The 10,000-nt window shown below is 43.2% G+C and overlaps 1 protein-coding gene across 4 annotated transcripts in view; it reads right to left on the bottom strand.

Moving 5' to 3' along the window:
* The window catches only part of LOC127659750 (Kv channel-interacting protein 1-like), a 60,687-nt gene that overhangs the window by 20,928 nt on the left and 29,759 nt on the right, over positions 1–10,000 (bottom strand). Inside the window, exon 1 of one of the 4 annotated variants that reach the window (XM_052149703.1) lies at positions 2,617–2,757. The exons of 2 other annotated variants lie outside the window; for them this stretch is intronic. In XM_052149703.1, the coding sequence (XP_052005663.1) occupies positions 2,617–2,674 (58 nt within the window). In that variant the 5' untranslated portion in view covers positions 2,675–2,757. Of the gene's footprint in view, positions 1–1,829; positions 1,924–2,616; positions 2,758–10,000 lie in introns of those variants that run through there. One more of the 4 variants, XM_052149705.1, reaches the window with a different exon arrangement.

Below are 10,000 nucleotides of genomic sequence, written 5' to 3'. Positions count from 1 at the left end.
GTTCACGTGACTTTCCAATTGTAAAAAGAAATGTCTGTGCGCAAAACCATGCCTTGGTCAATAAATGAGGTGCGGACGTTCCTCTCGTTGGCGACGAACAAAACGCACACGGCTACCACCGAACCTACCAACAGTGTAGGGAAAAGTTAAAAGTGACTACAGAAACATCAAGGAAATGTGGAAGTGGTTCGACCAAATGGACGCTATCTAGCGAGCAATGGGAGGCCACGACGTTGTTGGAAGCCACGATGGAGGATGGTACGTTTTGTTACATTAACTCAATACTCCGCTTGAAAGCTTCACTTTATTTAGTTGACCAGCTACTGGAAGCTTCTAAATCAACCAGGCCAATTTAAATGTTACACTTGTGTAAAATCACCATGCACAACTGCTTTATGCAGCACAATGAGCTAGCAGCTAACAGCTAGCGGTCGTGTTATTGTTTATGGTTCGTAATGTTGATGTCAAGGCAGTAGAGGCGGCGTAACTATGACAATCAGCCTATAATCCCACCCACATTGAGGCGGCACTAAACAGCAATGGAAAAGCAAGCTCAGAAAGGTAGAGAAGATTGCACGTCCAAGAACATCATGAAAACCACATGCTAGAATTTGTGAGTAATTAAAACATACTCGCTCATCCGCTTGAAATTCGAGAGTGGTCTTTCCTTCTTCCCGATGGTATGAGCGATCCTGGGCATTGCTTCGTGATTTACTAGTAAAACATCTAAGGGCTGGTCTGTTAAAACGCATGCGACCTTGCTGACTGTAGGCCTACAGAGCCCCCTTGAGGACAAAACTGGAATTACATTACCTTTAGCTGACACAGATATTGATAGAAAGGAAAAAGCACCCGCCATGGTGGCACGTGACACTGCAAAATTCATCATGCAATCTGTCCTTGTTTATACTTTATCAACACTGAAAATAATTTAGTATGAGATACTTTGCAATTGGGCGACAGTGAAGTCTGTCATAATCAGACAAAATACTGAAGCGCCCCCCCTCCTCCATTGTATGAGTTGGTATCGCCCAACTAGTGTCCCGTAATCTCCCTGTAGTGCAGACAGCGGTGTCACGTGGTGCCTGTTACTTTTCTCAGCGCTGGCCAGGATCGGCCAATCATAGTGGTTTATTATTACTGGATGAGGAATTTTAAGAATACTTTTATAGATAATGCTTCACAGGTATGAATCTGTGCAATTATCAGTTTTTATTAAAAATAAATATCCAGTGTAAATGTCTCCAATAAGATATAAAACCTTCTGAGGTTTAAATGGGGATGCATGGAGGATTCGGTTTTCAGAGCGTCAAGCGCCCCCTGCAGGAGTAAAACATTATGTCTCACTAGACAGTCAGTGGCTGACAACATGTGCAATTTCAGTCTGTAGGTCTGTAACCCACATAAAACCTTCATATGAATTTAGAAAACATGAAATGTATCACATGAGTCATTTGGGGAGTCATTGAAGATATTAAAGGTGTCCATAGAAATGAGTGAGTAAATTAGCATTTCAGATGAGCAGGTAAGAATGTACGTTTTCAGAAATTTTCCAAATTTTCTAGCATCTTTTCTAAATGTTTGATATGATACAGAGTGTATACATTTTTAAGAGTATGCAATGAATATCATTTCACACTTTGCATTCATTTGAACTGATATTGTGCACTGTGTAATGTTTATAAAGGCTGAAAATGTGGGCGGGCACTACTGCGCTTTATAAGAATCCGATGTGCCCAAAGATTAAACAAGATTACACATTGTAAATGACCTCACAAGTCTTCTTAATTGCTCCAAACCAGAGATGCCAGATCAAACTCATTCATTACAGGCAGAGACTGAAGACTCCATTCAAATTCAGGAGGAGAACAGGAGGAGAACGCGTCAGCAGTCAAAGAGCTCAACAGGTGCCCATCACCCTTGCCATGTCTCCGTCTTTCACCTTCTCGGATGTGAGCGACAGGTCGGGACCCTTCAGCCGTCCACACAAAAACACCCCGAACTACCGTCCCCGCGTTACCATGACAACAGTGCTTCCACGGGAGCGGGCAGGAAGAGAGTGAGTGTGTGAGTAGAGTAATAAATAACATGGGCATGTGCAGCCAACACACACAAGCGCGCGCGCGCACACATGATTATACATACATGACCCAACAACATTCACATAAACCAGTCTCGCGCTTAAGTATAACACACACACACAGGCTATGACGCAAACTCTCCTCTTAGACGACCTGTTAACTCACTGCGCATAAAAACAATCGTTTTATTGCAACGCATCTACATCGTGTAATGTGTGTGGCTGTATTGCATGACTTTGATACAGGGTAGAAACACGCATCTGTGTGTGTGAGGGGGTTTAATGTCAGTCAAACGGCACTTGTTGCACTCTCGTGCAACGTGGGAGTCATCTGATTGCACAAAACACTCACGCGCGCATGCATTAAATGCAAGGCTGTACTCGCAAACACATGCACTCATGCATGTCATTCAAGGCTGTACATGCATGCACACATATAAGCATGCACATAAGTGTACGTCTGATATAAATGGAGTTCCCAGTTCATTCACTACCTGTTTGCAGAGAAAGACAGACAGAGTCAGTTCATGTTTTACCTCTTGATGGTCGTCGCTGTCTAGTCTGCATGGTCAATGTGCCAACAACCGCCCCCATGTTGTCACCGTGGAAACAAGCCTGTGTGTGTGCCTGTCAATCGCTCTCTCTATATTCTTGTCCTCCCTTCATTCCCTCTTTCCCGACTCTAAAGCGTTTGCCTCCAACTGCTCTCTCTGTCTCTCGTTTTACCCCTCCCTTACACACCCTATCTCTCTCGCTCTCTTTCTCACACACTTAACACACTCGTTCATATCTTTATTTATTATGTTTGCATGGCATACATTCTCTTATTTTCCATCTGTTATTCATTCTTAATCATTTGTGCATTCTCTTACACTTCTTTATCACTTCTTCATATTGTTTCACACCCTTCTCTGAGTGTTAATTAGTGCTATAAAGAAGTGTCATCAAACACACGCGCGCGCGCGCGCTTTTTTATATCATTTCAGGGATTTCCCATCGACTTTCTATAGGTTTATCCAGGCCAATACAAGTAAAACTCAATTATAACTCTGGTAAACACAGTAATGCTGGTTAATCCCTGATTTAATCACTCTAAATTCATGCTGACACATGACGACACTGTTGACTGTATTTTAATGCTTCTGGACTGGCCTGATTCATTTCCATTGTAAGTGCCTCACTGTAACCCAGATTTTAATTTTTTTAAATAAATGAGGGACGAGTCAAAATTATTCGTTGTGGTAATTGGGTCAATGACATGATGCACATTTTTTAACACATTAGAAATGCAACTCGCACAAAAAAAAAGTAAAAAATGGCATGTGGTGTAACCGTCCGGAGACAGTAAACTAAATAATATTCTCATTTAAAGCTGAAATACTTGAAAAAAAATTTTTTGGCATGAGCTGTGCTGAATATTCTTTTCTAATTATTTCTTTAAAAATTAAGCAGTCAAATTTTATTTTCAAATTAATATAGAATTTTTTTTTTTCACCAAATCAAACTCATGTGGTGTAACCAACGTGTAGGAAGCAATTTTGTTGTAAGACCTCTTTAGACCCGCAAGACTGTGTATGAATAATTATATTGTCATATAATTAAATATCAATATATATATATATATATATATATATATATATATATATATATATATATATATATATATATATATATATATTTTAAGCCTTTTGTCCAGGTCTTTTGGCGATTTAATGCATGAATTCAGTGCGATACATTTTATTAAAAATAACGCGTTAAAAAAATTTACGCAATTAATTGTAATGACCCCGGACCGTAATAATGAAGATTCCTGAGAAATGCAAGCTTGTAGTACCACCTGTTTACTCCAGGGGGCAGTAAGTAAAACTTCAGCTGTATGAGCAACACACAGTTTATACAGTGAACAAAACAACCCTTCAGCAGACACACAACACAAACATGCGTTACGTTCTTGCATTCAAAACACTTGAAGGAGCGCAAACGCGAACTAACAGATCTCAAGATGTGTTCTAAGAATTAACCACAAAATGCAACACAAGATGTATCGAACCTGGCGCATTCCTTTTAAAGGGCTGTAACTAATCAATAATGCAAAATAAATCAATACAAATGTAACAATAAAAATAGCCTACAAATTTCATTATAAACCTGTGACATCACACAAAAATGAAAATTCTGTCGTTATTTACTCACCACCATGTTGTTTCAAACCAGACTTTCTTCTGTGAAAAACAAAATATGTTAATAATCTCAGTCACCATTCACTTTCATGGCATTTTTCATGCAATGCACGTTAATGGTGACTGAGGCAAACACACTGCCTAATATCTCCTTTAGTGTTCGTTTGTAGAAAGTCATGGTTTTGGAACAACATGAGGGTTATTAAATGATAACAGAATGTTCATTTTTAGGAGAACTATCCCTTTAACTAGCTATATCCTCAAAATGATAGTACAACCTGACCCACACACGCACACACATCTCTTCATATGAATGACGTGTGGGAAACATTTCCAGCCATACAAATCACTGTGACACAAACCGCCTTCCTTTAATCTGAGGACAAGTAGGACAGGATGAGGAAAAGAGGTCAATGTATCCTTCACTCTCTACTTTGCTAGAGGCCATTTACACAATGTTTGTTTTTCTTTAATTCCTTTGATAAGAAAACGTCTGCTAAGAATATCAGTGTAAATGTTACAAGCACCTCATCACGTAACACTCCAGCTGATTAATTAGCATATCAAGGACTTGAAATGAAACAGCCGTGAATTATTAATGCACAGTCATCATGACCTCCCTACAAAAAAATATAGAGTCCGGACAAACTTGCAGCAGATTTCCCACTCATTATTTTCACATGCAAGGGAGCTTGTGAGTCACCACAAATGCTTGCAGCTCTTCACCGGTAGTTGTGAACCTGCAGCAAACCCTTGGCGATAATGAAGAAATTGCCAATATAATGTGAATATAATGAGTGGTGAATTTGCAGCACATTTAGATATAAATGCATTCCCCGTATAGCCAATCTAGACATGTGGAGCTGGGGGGGGAGGAGGGTTTTAGAGAAAACTCTTGCAGTGAAAACTGAGCAAATATTAGGCAAAGAGAGTGTACAGAACCACTGTACTGGCTTATGTCCTACAAGAAGTACTGGCTGTCTCATGTTCCGGCCATAGACTGTAAAAAAAGATGGACGACGCCCCTTCGCTCTTTTCCATTGGTGAGACCTGAAGCCGCCAGTGTCCCGATATGGCGCTGACATCTTGGGACTTGAGTCTGCGCAGTTGCGATTTCGGGACCAGACCTGCGCAGTAGTGAGCAGGAAGTAAAGCCGCGAAATCAAGGCCCCGCCCTCACTCTCGCTGAATCAATCGCAAGCACACGCCCCTGCACTTTTCACTTTTGACTTATGACGGTGTGAAATAATTAATTATAGAAATTTAGATTTTAAATTTAAAGCTCCAATCTCCTCAGTCCTCCAAAGATCCCGAAAAAAAGTCTGTTGGTGCTTCAGTGACTACTTCAGCTCAGAGAACCTGTCAATCACAGCTGTCAATCATGATGTCACAGCAGCGTTTTTATAGCATCAAATAACTAAAAACAAACTTATTTTGAAAACAAACACTTGAAATGACATCAACGTGATAGAAACGACAGTAAATGACTGAAACTATCTTTGGAAAAAAGATATGTGAAGTGTAATTTAATTGTTTAGTTGGTCTCACGTCCCGTTGAATAACATGGGGAGGCGGGGCTTATGACCTATACTAGGACCAGTCACCGGGGGGCGATCGAGACGTTTTGGCTTCACTTTTGAGGGCTTGTGCGGCACACTTGGTTCCGGCTGGATAAACTATGTTCCCATGGTAACAGTAGATGGTGGTAGTGCACTATTTTAGTTTACGAGCCACCATTAAAAGAAGAAAGCAAGTTCAGTTCAGTCAGTCACACTCACACAGTCCAGGACAGTATCGCAGCAGTCTGGGAGGATGTTTTTCTGCTTTCCAGTTGGAAAAGTTGTTTACCTGCTATAATGCTTGGATATGTTTTCTGGTAGGGTTGTTGGAGCTTATATTGGTTGTCATGCTTTAATGAATCGAAGATTACTCATGTGTTAACCGATCGCGATGTATCTACGTTGTCGGGGGAAGTTACTGTGACATGTTTATTAACATATACGACTACTGAAATGGACCTGTTTTATTGCATATTTAAGCATATTATTTTCATGTTTAATAAAGTATATTTTTCTCCCATCATTATTGAATCCTTGTTTATGTTGGTGTTATTTTGTGTATTGCATTGACATACTATTGTAGTATTATGGTTCACTTGTATTATCAACTGAGTACAATATGATATAATAAAAATAAAGTCTTCTATTGAACTCATATCAGCCATATCACAAGTTTCACCTCTTAAATTGATATGTGTAGTACAATACAAACATTAATAGTAGATAAAACAGTTGAATAATCATATTAAAATATACTGGTAGTGATTGAGGAGATTGAGTCCCCTGTTCTCTATGTAAAAACGCTTTGAGTGTAGTGTCAAAAAAGTGCTATAAATGTTACATTAATTCATAAAAAATATATAAATAAAAAGTGTTTTTTTTTTATCTTCATCAAAGCAAGTAATACTTCAGTTTTAAATGTTTAACTGTATAACATAATATCCCTCTCCATGGGTTGCCACCTTCCCATGGTGGAAGGGTTTGAGTGCCCCAGTGACCCTGGGAGCTGTTGTCTGGAGGACTAGCTCCTGGTAGGGCCTCCCTTGGCAAATTGATCCCAGGAGAGAGGCCAGACAAAGAGCGATCTTACCTACCCCCCTATGATGTGCTCAATAAGTATCCCGGATTAGGGAGACCAGGGCTCTCTTTTTGGAGCCAGGTCTGGGAAAGGAGCTTGCAGGCGAGTGCCTGGTGGCCAGGGTTTGACCCATGGGTCCCAGCCAGGCTCAGCCCGAAAAAACAAACATTGGGTCACCTCCGTTTGTGCTCGCCACCTGCAAGGGGGAAAACAGAGGATGGGTGCGATGCCCAACAGATGGCAGACAAAGGCGTCTTTTGGTACATAGAACATGACCTCACTGGTGGGACAGGAGCCGGAATTGATGTGGGAGGTTGAGCAATACCAACTAGATATAGTTGGCCTCACTTCAACACACAGTTCTGGCTCTGGAACCAAACTAAAGAGAGGAGCAGAGCTGTCAACTGATCACCACCTGGTGGTGAGTTGGATCAGATGGCGGGGAAGGCTGCCAGACAGATGTAGCAAACCTAAATTAATTGTGAGGGTGAACTGGGAACATCTGGTGGAGTCTTCTTTCCAGAAGATCTTTAACTACCACCTCTGAAGGAGCTTTTCCCACAACCCAAGGTGGGCTGGGGACATGGAGTCCAAATGGGCCATGTTTAAAGCCTCGATTGCGGAAGCTGCTGCTTGAAGGTTGTTGGAGCCTGTCATGGTGGCAACCCAAGAATCAGTTGGTGGACACCAGCAGTGAAGGAATCTGTCAGGCTGAAGGAGGATGCCTTTCGGAACTGGTTAGCCTGTGAGACTCCTGATTCAGCTGATAGGTACTGGCAGGCCAGAAGAACTGTGGCTGCTGTGGTTGCAGAAGCCAAAACTGCAACTGGGTGTGGGAGGAGATTGGGGAGGCCATAGAGAAGGACATTTGGTCGGTGTAAAACAGTTAAAGGATGGGAAAGGAGGAGGCGAGAACCGGCTTGACGATATAAATCATAGTTTAATGGAAAACTTAAAAGACAACACAAACACACATGACGGACATGTCCGCTAACGATCTCTCTCTCCCGCACAGCCCTCTGCAGTCGAACTTTAAACCTCACGGAGGCATAATTAGCCTAATACGGGACCGGGTGTGTAGGATCACGACCCGGCCCCGCCCTCCGCCCTGCCACATTCCTCCCTCGTTCTCTCAGGCTGGGGAGCCCCGGCCTGACGTACATCCCCTTTCCCTGGGGAGGGCGCCTTCCGCGCTGACTGCCGGCAGGTCATCCCCATCTACCTGGACGAGGGAGGGGACAAGGGGAGGGAAACAGAAATGATTAAAATGGGAGGGTACTCCTGTAACAGTGTAGTACCCCCCCAAAAAACTATACAATTTAAAAGAGGATAAAGGCCAACGCAGAGCGACAGTGAGAGAGAGAGAGAGGAGAGAGAGATGCAAAAAAAAAAAAACTTACTCGCCAGTTCTCAGATACGCCGCAGCTTGTTCCTCGGCCACTCCTCCACCCTTTGTCGGACGACAGCCGCGCCTCTCCGGGCGGATCCGAGGCAGTCCTCCAGCCCCTGGCGGACGGAACACCCCGCCACGTTCTCGGGGACTAGAAGGGGTCTCCCCCGCCCCTGGCAGCGGTTCTCTCGCTCCAGGCGGTCGGCAGTGAGCCCCTCCCTGCTCGCGGTCGGCGGTCTTAAACCCCGCCGCGTTTCAGCGGCTGGTAGGCGACTCCTCCGCCCCTGGCAGCGGTTCTCTCGCTCCAGGCGGTCGGCTAGGAGCCCCTCCTCCCCTCGCGGTCGGCGGCCATCGTCCTCGTTCAGGCGGCTGGGCTCCTCGTCCCCCGGCAGATGGCCGCGGCTGCTCCATTGGGGTGGATGGTAGTGGCGAGAACTCTACTACGGCGTATCCCTCCTCCTTCCCGGGTTTCAGCACCAATGTAAAACAGTTAAAGGATGGGAAAGGAGGAGGCGAGAACCGGCTTGACGATATAAATCATAGTTTAATGGAAAACTTAAAAGACAACACAAACACACATGACGGACATGTCCGCTAACGATCTCTCTCTCCCGCACAGCCCTCTGCAGTCGACCTTTAAACCTCACGGAGGCATAATTAGCCTAATACGGGACCGGGTGTGTAGGATCACGACCCGGCCCCGCCCTCCGCCCTGCCACAGTCGGCCTCAAAGACGTTCTGGAAAACTGTCAGATGGCTTAAGCGGGGGAGGAAGGGCTTTGTCCAGGCTGTAGTTAGCCGGGATGTGGAACTGCTAACCTCACCTAGCGATGTAGTCAGGCAGTGGATGAGCACTTTGAGGAACGTCTGAACTAGACTGATACGTCCTCTGTGGAGGAAGCAGGGACAGAGGACTCTGGGGAGTCTTGGACCATTTCTCTGGCTGTGGCCACTCAAAAGGTTCTGAAGTGGCAAGGTGCCAGGGTACAAGATTCGCCCTGAGATGCTGAAGGCCCTGGATGTTGTCAGGCTGCATGGCTGACACGCCTTTTCAGCATTGCATGGAAGTCGGGAACAGTGCCTGGGAATTGGCAAATGATTGTGGCGGTTCCCAATTTTAAAAAGGGGGACCGGAGGGAGTGTTCTAAATATCAAGGGATCACACTTCTCTATTTTTGCTGCTCCAAACTTCAAAACCCCACAGAGTGTCCACAATGACATCCTTTTCTTATTGTATGTGGATTCTGTTCATAGAATGAGACAGAACATATGTTATTTGTGTTTCTATATGATAAATAAAGGCTACATTGGATAGCATTTCTTGTAAAAATACCCTAACCGCATAAAAACATAGATAAGGCATGTAATCGTGTATCTATTGGATTATTTATCTGGCAAAACGTTTCAGTTTTTTGTTAAGCTGTAGAAACACGATGGATCTACTCTATTAAGCTTGGACAGTGTAAAAGTGCACGTATGAATGCAACAAATCATAAGAAAGTGTTTCACCGCTGTTCAAAAGCTCCTCGGATTGGATCATTAATATGGATAAATGTTTTCCAACTGAATAGACTACATATTAAATTAAACAAATGATAATAAAATGCAAAGTAATCTCTTAAGTAATCAAAACACTTTTTGAATGTAACTGAATTCTGATTATCAACGATTTAAATTGGAACTGAAGTGGAATACAGTTACTAATATTTAGTA

The sequence above is a fragment of the Xyrauchen texanus genome, chromosome 19 (genome assembly GCF_025860055.1).
Source record: "Xyrauchen texanus isolate HMW12.3.18 chromosome 19, RBS_HiC_50CHRs, whole genome shotgun sequence".
NCBI classification, from domain to species: Eukaryota; Metazoa; Chordata; class Actinopteri; order Cypriniformes; family Catostomidae; genus Xyrauchen; species Xyrauchen texanus.
This window is presented reverse-complemented; position numbering and strand designations above follow the sequence as displayed.